The 13662-nt window shown below is 40.8% G+C and overlaps 1 protein-coding gene across 1 annotated transcript in view; it reads right to left on the bottom strand.

Annotated features, from left to right (window-relative positions):
* The window catches only part of LOC134221113 (receptor-type guanylate cyclase Gyc76C-like), a 273398-nt gene that overhangs the window by 11001 nt on the left and 248735 nt on the right, over nucleotides 1-13662 (bottom strand). The window contains exons 9-15 of the mRNA XM_062700306.1: nucleotides 5038-5215; nucleotides 4746-4942; nucleotides 4266-4559; nucleotides 3593-3925; nucleotides 2915-3080; nucleotides 2530-2851; nucleotides 2077-2470 (exon numbers count right to left, since the gene is read on the bottom strand). Of these exons, the coding sequence (XP_062556290.1) occupies nucleotides 2077-2470; nucleotides 2530-2851; nucleotides 2915-3080; nucleotides 3593-3925; nucleotides 4266-4559; nucleotides 4746-4942; nucleotides 5038-5215 (1884 nt within the window). The remainder of the gene's footprint in view (nucleotides 1-2076; nucleotides 2471-2529; nucleotides 2852-2914; nucleotides 3081-3592; nucleotides 3926-4265; nucleotides 4560-4745; nucleotides 4943-5037; nucleotides 5216-13662) is intronic.

Genomic DNA, 13662 nt, shown 5'->3' with positions numbered 1-13662 from the left:
CTGAAAGAAAAGGCAGCATCTCTTTGTGTGATAGCTGAAGCACCGGAGAACATGGATAGAAACGATATGCGAAGGCTTTATGCGAATATCAATAGCGACTGCGCCAGGCTGCCAGACAAGACTATGGTGGCAGCCACATGGAAATGGCACGAAGATTTGTTGAACGATGAAAACGAAAGTGTATTAAGAAACAGAATGGACATAGTCGATGACGGTCAAGCTGTGGAACCACCAACGTTTGAATGAGGTAAAGAAGACACTAAATGAGTTAAAAAGCACTGTTGGAAAGAACGAGATCCTGGTCGAACTACTCAAACTTGGAAATGAATAATTTGTATTATAAACATAATCGAACCACGTACATGGGGGCTGAGAGTCCTTAACCTTCTAGCATGTGAATAGGATGATTTATGATGATTAATTTATACCGTTTTTCCATATTATCAACTGTTGGTCAAAATAACGATTGTATTATTGTTTCATGTAAGTGATCCCGAGTAGACGAAGATAGCTCAATAATATCAAATGTTGATAAGATAGCAAAATGAGATATGGACATGATTGATATAAGAGATAAAAGATCAGGCGACAATATCAATATTTTGCACTAAAATATCATGAGGATATCAAGATATGTTATTTGTAATAAGTGATCGATATCAAGTGCCATTATTTTGTTCTTATCCATAGCATATCTTGATATTTAAATGATATTTCGGTGCAAATTTTTGATATTGTGGCCTGTTCTTTTATCTCTTATATCAATCAAGTCCACATCATGTATTGTTATTCTGTTCATAGCTTCTGCACGGGATGTATGATTGAAACAACAACAATAGTCGATTGAAAGAAGCAGTGAATCAACGTTGAGACAACAGTATTGGAGCTTGAGACAAATTTGTTCACGTTGTTTGGCGCAACTATGGAAATAAATGTTTCAATCGTACAAGATTCTTCTGCGTGTTTGCAAACGCATCATAGCGAATCAACCCACCAACCTTATGTATTGCAATATATATACCATTTTCCTCATAGTTTTCGAAGACAATAACCAATCGTGATTAAATTCAATACTGATCAACTGGAGTTTGTCCCCTGCCGAAATCAACTTGTTGCGAGAAAATCAGTTAAAAATTACTATACGAAAAGTTGGCCAATGTTTTTTTTTTTGATTTCGTATGCACAATGCACATACACACACATACATACGTACTGACAGACATTTCTCGCTTAACTTTTCAAACGGACCTAAGTAACATTTTTTTCATGAATTAATTTGAATACTGCAATTAATAGCTTTGATGTTGTTCTGTTGATTGCGCTCTTTAAATTAATTCATGAAAAAAATGTTACTTAGGTCCTTTTGAAAAGTTAAGCGAGATTTGCTCAGTTCATCGAGCTCAGTCGATAGGTATATAACACCAAGGGTCTCCGAGCATACTATAGAAAGTTCGTGTATGGAGTGAAATGACAGTCCTTCGGTACAACTTTGTTGTACGAGAAAGGCAAAACAATACACTGGATTCTGTTTTTCACGATTTACATTTTCTCAATTCTTTCTCAATTCAATTCTCAATGTTTACCGCTTGATAAAATATCATGCGATTTTTCTTTGATTTATTCAGGATTGTTTGAAATATGTTGCAAAGATTTTAGTGGTAAACTGAGGTCACATGATCAAATATACGAGCGGAAAAAAATCGTGTAAAACAGAATCCTGTGTATAGCCAACCAGTTATCCAAATAGTTTCTTAGTATATGAAAAAGGTTAAAAAAATAACATCCAAATAAAAATGAAGAAAATTCATAGCTGGGTTAATTTCATGCCAACCGAAAACTTAGATATCTGTTGTAAAACTATTGTGAAATAATACGCACTCGAAAATGATAATCTGTGTTTTCTGTAAAGCAGCAATGACTAGAACCTTGCTTCTTCTGAGATCTGTGCTTACTTCAATCAAATCTAGGAATCATCATGTGTAGTCATTAGTTAAACCAAACTGACTTCCAAAGCTTTGCTAATTCTGTTAGTATATAGATGCAGTTCTAGTCATTTATGTCAAATTTTGCACTTACCACCATGTATGCATCGCCAATGGTCTCCACCTTGTACACGTCGTATCCTTTTATAATCCTATCGAAAACCGTGTATAGGTCGTTCAGGAAATTGACTACCTGCAGTGGAGTACTCTCGGCCGACATCGCTGTAAAACCAACGATGTCACTGAAGTAGATGGTCACCGAATCGTACGACACAGGCTCGACGCCCAAACCCATCGTAAGCTTCTCGGCAACCGGTTGCGGCAGCATCCGGTGCAACAAATCCTCCGTTTTTCGTTTCTCCTCACACAACAGCCTCGTTCGGTCCTGTACAATTTCCTCCAAATTGTTGGCATACTTCTCCATCATCTCCATCATTTGGTCCATGATGTTCTTTGACTTACCGCCTCGCATACGCTTCAGCCGATTTCTGTAAACAATAATCCTCATTAATTCGTACGAAATTTAAATGTTAACGTCCCGCGCTACCTGATCGAGACGAAATCGGGCCGCTGATCCGGATTCTCGTCCCAACAGTCCGTGATACAATTGATCACGTAGTCGGCAGCGCATTCGTTTTCGATCACGCTCTGGATATCCGGACGAAATGGCTCCTGTCCTTCCTCCGGAAGCGCTCGTACCAGCTCGATGATTTGGATCGGTTCCATTCCGCTGTAGCCGAACGGTCCCCTACGCCCAATAATCTCGAACAGAATGATGGCAAACGCATAAACATCCCCTTTTTGGTTACCATAGGCGGCCTCGGTTCGTTGCTCGGCCCGTAGTAGCTCGGGTGCCTTCCAAAAAAGATCTGCAATTTTCCGATGGTTATCTTATGATAAAATTGTTGAAAGAAGATCTGGTGCAAACTTACTTCGATAATATCCAAAGTTTCCTAAAGATTCATTCTCGTTGCAGTGTCGCAAATCGAGCAGTCCGAAGTCGGTGACTTGGAGCATCCATCGCGACGTGACAACACAGTTGGATGACTTAAGGTTTCCATGGTAGTTTAAAGCTGAACTATGAATGTATATCATTGCCTGCGGACAAACATTGGAAATAGGAGAAAAATAAAGAAAATCGAAACGTAACGATTTTTTAAATTCGAGCAGCATTTTTTGCACTGGCGTAGAAATGCTGGGCCACGATGAGGCATGTCACCTACCAATTAGAGTATTTTCCGTAACTTTTAAACAAGAATTCCTGAAAGAGTTCCCAACAAAATATCAAACCAATTTTAAGACGAATTTCATTTATTTTATAAAATATGAAAGCGTTTTAATGCATTAATTAATTTAATACATTATCTAAATATTTGATTTTATCCAATCTTCCTAGGTTCAGAATTATTGTGAAATTCGCCTTTATTGAATGCGGATTGATCGATCCTCTTAGAATCACAGTGCTGACTACTGACGTCTAATTATGAACTGACGTCTAATTTGATGATGGCCCACCATTACTAGAGCACTGGCACCGCCAGTAAGGCTCTTTATGCATCTTCAAGCTCAATACTACAAACCAAAATGAAAAAACCATCGCGGATACTTACCTTAATTAAATCATGTACTAACGACGCTATAAATAACTCATCTAGTTTGATATCCTCGTTCTCGATGATATCGTACAGGCTTCCCTTGGCACAGTAATCAGTGACTAGTAATATCCGCATCGGTTCCACACAGGCCCCGATGAAGCTATTGATGTTATCGTGCCGCAGGTCCCGCAACAGCCGCATCTCCTTCATGATCTCTCGGGAAATATCTTTGCGGCGAGAAAATTTGAGCTCCTTGATGCGCACCACCACGCCCCGGAAGCGGGCCGTGGACGCGAAGACCTGGTTGGAGCAGCGCGACCCAAATGACTGAGCGCTGGCCAGGCTGAGCTGTACGTTGGAGTTGTTGAAAACGGACAAAAGCATACGCAAAATTGATATCAGTGGTTTTTGAGTGTGGTGTACGACTGACAAATAGTGAATAAATGCATTACAAAACGACACACGACACAGAAGGATGAGATGCGCACATACATGAATAATAAGGGTGGATAAATTCATTTGAAATTCGAATTTCAATCATGTTGGGTGAGTCGATGGGAGAAAACCGATTTTCGTCACAACTGTCACAGTCGAAATTGGCAAGTTTCATCCGTCGACAAACATGCTTAATGAATTTTCAAGGAAAATGTAACTTTCAATTGCTTTGAAGTTAATTCTGAGTACTGACCTTACTTGGAGACGAAATGATGTCCGCGTTGAAGTATCCCTTGATTTCGTTGCAATCAATTTTCCAAAGTAAACCTTCGATTTCGAGTTCGATTTTCCACTTACGGTAGATGCTCATCATGATGACACACGCACAAAACAGAATCAACCCCAATATTCCGGCTATTACCATCGACGTCACGTGCGATTCATCCTTGGTGCAGTACTCGTTCATAAAGCCACAGGATGGCTCATCCATCGGACGCTCCGAACCGGCCCAATCAATTGCGGTGCCCGCGCGGGACAGTTTGAATTCCTAACGGAAGCCATCGGCAAAGCACAGAAGAAAGTCATCGTCAATTAGTACGGATATTCACTTGCCTGACGGCAAAAAGAGAACTAGAGAATGGTTTCATGTCAAAGGGAATCCTGGATGACAATTTCCACCACGGGGGGACGAAAAGCCCAACAAAATAAATTAAAACAACGACGACTCACTCACTGGGATTTCATCGCTTCGCCTTTGGTTGGAATCGTTGCTCTGTGGAACGTGGCGCATCTGGAAGTGGGCCACCGGCTTCATTTGGAAATCGCAGGAGAAATTCCCTTCCGTGTAGAACTCATTCTTCAACGCCAGCACCGAAAAGTTACCCTCGGAATCGCCGGACTCATCGATCCTGATGTTCGCGCCCGTGATACCTAGCAAGAACGAGTTTTGAAAAACATGCCTTCAGGTCGTTAGGATGTCGAAACCCGCATCAGGAACCAAGCGGCTCCACTTCACTGCAACTTACTTTTGTAGGTGACATTCTGGATGATTTTTTCGATTATTCGGGTTCCGTTGCTGGCCACCTCGTGGATGACCTCGCTCGTTAATGGCCGATGCGCCTGTTCCTCTTTCAGCAGCTTATCCAACGCCCAGGCGTATAGTTTGACCGAGTCGTACAGGTAAGCGGCATAGATTGAAACGTACTGTTGCGTAATGTATGGATTGCATTGCATTGCGGAAGAGAAGCAAGAAAGGAAGAATCAGTCAGTTACGTGTTGGTTTCACTGAATTTAAAGCGCTTCGTTTACTATTTGGGTACCAGTTATGCAGCAAAATGAACTGTCCATTGGAAATTAAAATAAACATAATTAATCATTTAAAATAGGGTACAATGATTAATAGTTGACCTTCCAGCCAAATTTGCGTTATTACAGCATAAAATAAACATTTTTCTATGAAATTCCATCGAAAGAATTTATTTATTATAATTTTTTAACTGATTTTATTTACTAATCATCTAATACATGCATCCATCTCTTAAACTTGGTGTTTCGTGTTATCTTAACACTATCATTCTTATTTGCTTATTTGTTACATTTCTAGTTATTATAAATGCATTTCAATTGCCTCTGTCAGTTAGGAATCTTCCTCTTGTTGAATTGATCCATATAGGAATTACAACGTTTTTAACTTAAACTAAGCTTAACCTATTTTATACTAAGGGTACAAGGAGTTGATCTTTGCAATAGAAGATTGCAACGATTTTTGTCTAAAATTGGAAATTATTTTGTTGGACATTTGTTGCAATGTCTCAATATTAGAAATTCTATGAATGTCATTGGTACTATACCACGGAGGCAACTTCAGAATCATTTTCAAAATTTTATTTTGAATCCTCTGGAGTGCCTTCTTTCTGGTATTGCAGCAACTAGTCCATATTGGCACAGCATACAACATGGCAGGTCTAAAAATTTGTTTGTAAATAAAAAGTTTGTTCTTAAGACAAAGTTTTAATTTTCTGTTTATAAGTGGATATAGACACTTAATATATTTGTTACATTTGGCTTGAAGGCCTTCAATGTGATTTTTTAAAGTTAATTTTTGATCTAGCAGAAGCCTAAATATTTAGCTCCGCTAGACCAATTAATTGGAACCCCATTCACAGTGACAATATGTCTGCTAGAAAGTTTCAAATAAGAAGCTCTCGGCTTATGTGGGAAAATTATAAGCTGAGTTTTGGAAGCATTCGGGGAAATTTTCCATTTTCGCAAGTAAGTGGAGAAATTTAACATTATAACGATTTGATTACATGCATTAGGAATGCCATGGAATGTAAAAATAGATGATTTTGTGTTTACAATTTTGTAAAAAACACAAGAGTTTTAATTACAGGAATATTGTAGGAGGTCCATAATAGAGAAGAAGAAGAATGTCCCGATTATGGGCACCAAGGGGGTCTAAGGCAAATTTAGTCGGACTTTCAAAAGTTAATTTCAACGAATAATGTCGTATATTTCAGTGTTTTATGCATGTATCGTGCAGCGGAAATGCAGAACTTGTTATTAGATTCCATATCAGCCCAAGTAACATTTTGAGTTTTATGATTTGCTTCAAGAGTATTTGAATCCTATGACAATAAAACCCTCACTAAGGTAATTGCTTTTCGATCGCTTACACCAAAACCTCTTGAAGAGTAGTATCTGCCCAGTTATCTTGCAATGGTTTTAAGTGTAAATGTTAGACGGGCAAGATCAGAATCCGACAAAACTAAAGCAAAAAACGGCATCAACGGAAATCCATTTGTAAACTTTTATAAATGAAAGTTGGCATTATTTAAAATATTTTCTAAGCTACTTCATTTCGATGCCTTCGGAACTCTCTAAATCTATCTTTATTCGAACAATCACATGAAATAATAAAATATGTTCAGGCACGACAAATGCTGGGTAAAGCGTACCATTGGTACTTCGCGTACCTGAAGGAATAACCCCATCTCGCGGTCCTTAGCCTCTTACCCAGCAACTCCTATCCCTACCTCCCCGCGGTGCTGGCCGGGATACGAGCAACCTTAGGGAAGATCGGGTAACCAACCCCGGTGGGAACTATGGTCGTATGCTGACAGGGAAGGGGGGTTTGCTCCTTTCCGGAGGTGCAAATCTTATTGAGCGTCTGTTCTCCATGTCAGGATCGGCTCACAACAGCGTCTGTTCTCCATGTTAGGGGCGGCTGATCATCGTCCGAGTGCCAGCGAGGGACTCTAAGTGAAACTGTGCACCATGGTCCACCGGAAATAAGGAGGAATGGTCCTCCGGAAATTTAGGGGGTTTGGTGTCAGGCCCTGCAAGCCAGCCTTTAAAAAATCATAAGCAACGAACAATCAACAAGAGAGTACGGACCGGAACCATCGGCGAAGACCACTGCGACGAAAAGAGACTAGCGATTGGAAACTCGGTTCGTGGAACTGCAAATCTCTCAACTTCATCGGGAGCACACGCATACTCGCCGATGTGCTCAAGGACCGTGGATTCGGCATCGTAGCGCTGCAGGAGGTTTGTTGGAAGGGATCAATGGTGCGAACGTTTAGAGGTAATCATACCATCTACCAGAGCTGCGGCAACACACACGAGCTGGGAACAGCTTTCATAGTGATGGGCGATATGCAAAGGCGCGTGATCGGGTGGTGGCCGATCAATGAAAGAATGTGCAGGTTGAGGATCAAAGGCCGGTTCTTCAACTTCAGCATAATCAACGTCCATAGCCCACACTCCGGAAGCACTGATGATGATAAGGACGCATTCTACGCGCAGCTGGAACGTGAGTACGACAGCTGCCCAAGCCACGACGTCAAAATCATCATAGGAGATTTGAACGCTCAGGTTGGCCAAGAGGAGGAGTTTAGACCGACTATTGGAAAGTTCAGCGCTCACCGGCTGACGAACGAAAACGGCCTACGACTAATTGATTTCGCCGCCTCCAAGAATATGGCCATTCGTAGCACCTACTTCCAACACAGCCTCCCGTATCGGTACACCTGGAGATCACCACTGCAGACAGAATCACAAATCGACCACGTTCTGATTGATGGACGGCACTTCTCCGACATTATCGACGTCAGGACATATCGTGGCGCTAACATCGACTCTGACCACTATCTGGTGATGGTTAAACTGCGCCCAAAACTATCCGTCATCAACACTGTTCGGTACCGACGACCACCGCGGTACGACCTAGAGCGACTGAAGCAACCTGATGTCACCACTGCATACGCGCAGCATCTCGAGGCAGCGTTGCCGGAAGAGGGTGAGCTCGATGGGCCCCCTCTTGAGGACTGCTGGAATACAGTCAAAGCAGCCATTAACGACGCAGCGGAGAACAACGTCGGGTATATGGGTCGAAGTCGACGGAACGATTGGTTCGACGAAGAGTGCAGACAGATTCTGGAGGAGAAGGACGCAGCGCGGGCGGTCGCGCTACAGCAAGGTACCCGGCAGAACGTGGAACGTTATAGACGGAAGCGGAGACAGCAGACCCGCCTTTTTCAGGAGAAGAAACGCCGCCTGGAAGAAGCGGAGTGCGAGGAGAAGGAACAGCTGTGCTGTTCTCAAGAAATACGCAAGTTCTATCAGAAGCTCAACGCATCCCGCAAAGGCTTCGTGCCGCGAGCCGAAATGTGCCGGGATAAGGATGGGAGCATCTTGACGGACGAACGTGTGGTGATCGAAAGGTGGAAGCAGCACTACGAGGAACATCTGAATGGCGCTGAGAGCACAGGCAGTGAATGTCAAGACAGCGGAGGAGATGACTACGTCAGTTCAGCGGACGATGGAAGCCAACCAGCCCCCACCTTGAGGGAAGTTAAGGATGCCATTCAACAGCTAAAGACCAATAAAGCAGCTGGTAAGGATGGTATCGGAGCTAAGCTCATCAAGATGGGCCCGGAAAAGCTGACCACTTGCCTGCACAAACTGATAGTCAGAATCTGGGAAACCGAACAGCTACCGGAGGAGTGGAAGGAAGGGGTTATATGCCCCATCTACAAGAAAGGCGACAAACTGGAGTGTGAGAACTTTCGAGCGATCACCATCCTTAATGCCGCCTACAAAGTGATATCCCAGATCATCTTCCGTCGTCTGTCACCATTAGTGAACGAGTTCGTGGGAAGTTATCAAGCCGGCTTCATTGACGGCCGCTCGACAACGGACCAGATCTTTACTGTACGGCAAATCCTTCAAAAATGCCGTGAATACCAGGTCCCAACGCACCATCTGTTCGTTAATTTCAAGGCGGCATACGACAGTATATACCGCGTAGAGCTATGGAAAATTATGGACGAGAACAGCTTCCCTGGGAAGCTTACCAGACTGATCAAAGCAACGGTGGATGGTGTGCAAAACTGTGTGAAGATTTCGGGCGAACACTCCAGTTCGTTCGAATCGCGCCGGGGACTAAGACAAGGTGATGGACTTTCGTGCCTGTTGTTCAACATTGCGCTAGAAGGTGTCATGCGGAGAGCCGGATGTAACAGCCGGGGTACGATTTTCAACAGATCCAGTCAATTTATTTGCTTCGCGGATGACATGGACATTGTCGGCCGAACATTTGCAAAGGTGGCAGAACTGAACACCCGCCTGAAACGTGAAGCAACAAAAGTTGGACTGGTGGTGAATACGTCAAAGACAAAGTACATGCTTGTGGGCGGAACCGAGCGCGACAGGGCCCGCCTGGGGATACCTTCGAGGTGGTCGAGGAATTCGTCTACCTCGGATCCTTGCTAACGGCTGACAACAACGTTAGTCGTGAAATACGAAGGCGCATCATCTGTGGAAGTCGGGCCTACTACGGGCTCCAGAAGAAACTGCGGTCGAAAAAGATTCGCCACCGCACCAAATGTGTCATGTACAAGACGCTTATAAGACCGGTTGTCCTCTACGGACATGAAACATGGACAATGCTCGAGGAGGACTTGCAAGCACTCGGAGTATTCGAGAGACGGGTGCTTAGGACCATCTTTGGCGGTGTGCAAGAAGACGGTGTGTGGCGGCGAAGAATGAACCATGAGCTCGCACAACTTTACGGCGAACCCAGTATCCAGAAGGTAGCTAAAGCCGGAAGGGTACGATGGGCAGGACATGTTGCAAGAATGCCGGACAGCAACCCTGCAAAGATGGTGTTCGCTTCCGATCCGGCAGGTACGAGATGGCGTGGAGCGCAGCGAGCGAGATGGGCAGACCAGGTGCAAAACGACTTGGCGAGCGTGGGGCGTATCCGAGGATGGAGAGATGCGGCCTCGAACCGTGCATTGTGGCGTCAAATTGTTGATTCAGTGTTATCTGTTTAGATGTTAACTAAATAAATGAAATGAAATGAATGTTCAGTCTCAACAAAATATATTATAATTTCTTCCAAATGAAACCATAAAATGCCATAATCAAATAAGCAAATGAAATATTCTGAATCATCGATAAAAATATTGAAGCAGAGTTCCTGTATGGTGCATACTTTTTGGTGCCGAATCATATTTGAACCGTTTGTCTAACTGGAAATGTAACATTTTTAACCAAAATGAGATTTTTATATATTCTGAATCCTCGTCCAAAAATACGTATGCTGGCAAAAAATACGCAAAACTTGTTCAGGAATGTATGAAATTTTTTTCATTTGTTTGAGAAACTACATACGTCCACGCACTTTGAAGTACTTATGGAGTACTGCTTACAGTTTTTGCAATAGAAATACCCCAGGGTGTTGAGTTTTGACAAAAACTATTGATCTGTATCGAAGAAATCGAAAGATTCGGCGCGAATTTGTTCAAAAACAGTTTTTTTGTTGTTTTCTCGAAATTGTGTAAAATGGATATATACATATATGTGTGAATAGCAGAACACTGATATAACTGATGCGCTTTAAAAAAAACTCCGATTTAACAATTATTTTTCAAAAAACTAATTTTTCGAAAAACAAAAAAATCGTTTTTCTGCCAAATTATTGTTATTTCTTTATTTTTGATTGTTCGCTTATAAAATACGATGAATGTAATGCAGTATAAATATATATTTGGATGCTAAGTCTCCACTGCTGCTAAGTGAAAAAAAATATGGCGATGGCATCCGAGATGATTTTTCGAGATCCATTTGATTAAATTGTTTTACTTCGATGAAATCAACTATAAAATTTAAATGTGACTTTTTTCATGCGTGATTGCTTATGTACTATTAACGATTAGCTGTTACAAATATCGATTGATCATTTTCAACATATATGATAACAATAATAAGAGGGAAATTGACCGTTCAAAATTTCCAAACAAAACTAAATAAACGGCATGGATAGAAGTTTTCGGCACAGATCAAGACGCCGAATTAATCATTCAATACACGTCAATAAAAAATAAAATACTATACTAGTTGTGGCTTGTGACGGCACTTTATCGGAAACAGATTTTTGTTTTTACATTTCTGCAATGCATACAAATGAACGCAAAAAATGTGAATTGATAAAAATAGCAGAATCTATCTCACTAAAGTGCAATTATGACCTCTCTTAAGTGATTTTATTGTTACTCTTTTGTGTTTTCTTGTTTTATAATAAACGCGAAATGCACCATCAACGCTAGATGAGTTATACTGTTTTTTTTTCATTTTTAGAAATGGCTCTTCAAACGAAGTATGAATTAGGGGTTCCATTCTCGGGAAGGATTTCCCGGGAAATGAAATTACCCGGGACTCCCGATTCCCGGGATATAAACATTAGTTTCCCGAATTTCCCGGGAAGTGTTTTTACTAATTATTTATACTTTTACTAATATTTGTTCTTCGTTTTTTAAATTTATGAAGGAAATGCCCTCTTCCAAGAAAAAAACCAAAATCCTTTTCAATGCTCTATACCCGCATTATGATTATAAATGAAGTAATGTATAAGTAAAGTTGCTACTGAATTGTGTGATGCAATCCTAAACCTTTTAGAAAGAGCTGGAATAAAGCAATTTAGTGTCTTTGAGAACGCAGATGCTTGTGCAGAGCGACATGTTTCAAATGTCACATATCTTTGAGTACTATATGGATTAGGAATACGACATACTTCAGAAGGCGACAATGGGCGTGAGAAAAATCTCACCAAGATACTGCAGACCTTATGCTTAAACAAGTTCTAGAATCTGCAAAATAAAGATGAAATCTCTAAATTCTCTGGTGCAAAGGAGATAAAGCTTTTGGACATGGACGGCAAACTTGCTCAGAAACTTCAACAATTCTATGTTTATTCTATGCCATATCCACTGAAAGTGAGTTCTTACTTTCAATCTCAGCAATTATATGCTGTGAAAGTCGTTCAAGTCTATGTTTCGTATTTTTCTGTAGGCATGGGGTTAATTCGTCGGTATTTTATTTTAAAGATTTCATTTTCATTAGACGTATTCACGTTTTCGAAAAATTCAATTCGATTCAAGTTGACCCAGCTGACCCAGCTCATAATCGCTTTCGCATGATGAGATATGCTTTTCAAAAAAAATTCAGCCAAATTTTACAAAATTTTGAGGTGACTAAAATCGATTATGCGTTTTTTGTGCCTATTCAGACTTCTAAAAGAATCTATCGAAAAAAAGGAATATTTAAATTTTATGCTACAACATGTAGATAAAGTATGCGGGCAAAATAGTCTGAACTCCAAAATTTAGTTATGATATTAATTCTAAATAAATTTCTGTCGATTAAAGCGCTCAAATTTATTTCTCGGGAATTTCGATTTTATTTCCCGTCTCCCGGGAAGTTGATTCCCGGGAAAATTGGAAGCCCTAGTATGAATTAGTTTCTCCTTGTTCTTTTGTTTTCAGTGTTTCGCACACTATTTTTGTTTCAGAGCAGCAGTACAGAATAATGCTGAAAAAAATACAAAATGTTATATTGTGCATCCCTTCAGCAAAGCTTTTTATCTCTTTGGTTTTAATTAGATGCTTTAAACTTAATTGTTTCCTGCGTAATATCTGATTAATTTGGCTCTGCTGTAATTGAATTAAGATCTTTCAATTCGGCGAATACATGCGTATTAATATACTTTGCTGTGAATGGCACAGCTCACCAGAATCAATCAAAGATACCTTGATAGGCAGCTTCTATTGATTCTTTGTTTTCAGTTCTATAAATCTGTTTTCAATTACTGTACTTAAAACATATTCTTCTGAATTTGTTGATTTCATTTACAATTATTTTCACTGTACCCTGCTTCAATAACGTTGAAGTAGGACATAACTAACTCTATGCTTTTCATGAAATTTAGGTACTTGTGTCTTACTGAGATATTGATTTGTAGGGTACTAGCGGCAGGTTTGAACTGTGCTCGTTAACTTGTTAGTTTGCTCCTTGAGGACTCTAATTTTCTGTAACGTTATGCAGTGTTTGCACGTTCGAAAAACACATTTCTGACATACCTGCATGCGTTATTCAATGGTCATGGTCAATTCTCCTAAAATCTGTTTGATTACTTTAGTGTTGGCCGTGTCTCAATCGAACTGCAGCTTAGGCAAAAGTTCTGAACTACCTTTGGGTGTTCCAATGTTTTCATAAGAGATTTTTGCAGATTAAATCTGTTTATTCAAAAGCTGAGATTTCGGCATCTTACATGAAATCCCAGCTTCTGAGGGGAAGGGTCCCTTTTT

The sequence above is a fragment of the Armigeres subalbatus genome, chromosome 3 (genome assembly GCF_024139115.2).
Source record: "Armigeres subalbatus isolate Guangzhou_Male chromosome 3, GZ_Asu_2, whole genome shotgun sequence".
NCBI lineage: Eukaryota > Metazoa > Arthropoda > Insecta > Diptera > Culicidae > Armigeres > Armigeres subalbatus.
The sequence above is the reverse complement of the archived record's forward strand: the minus strand, read 5'-3'. Positions and strand labels throughout refer to the sequence as shown.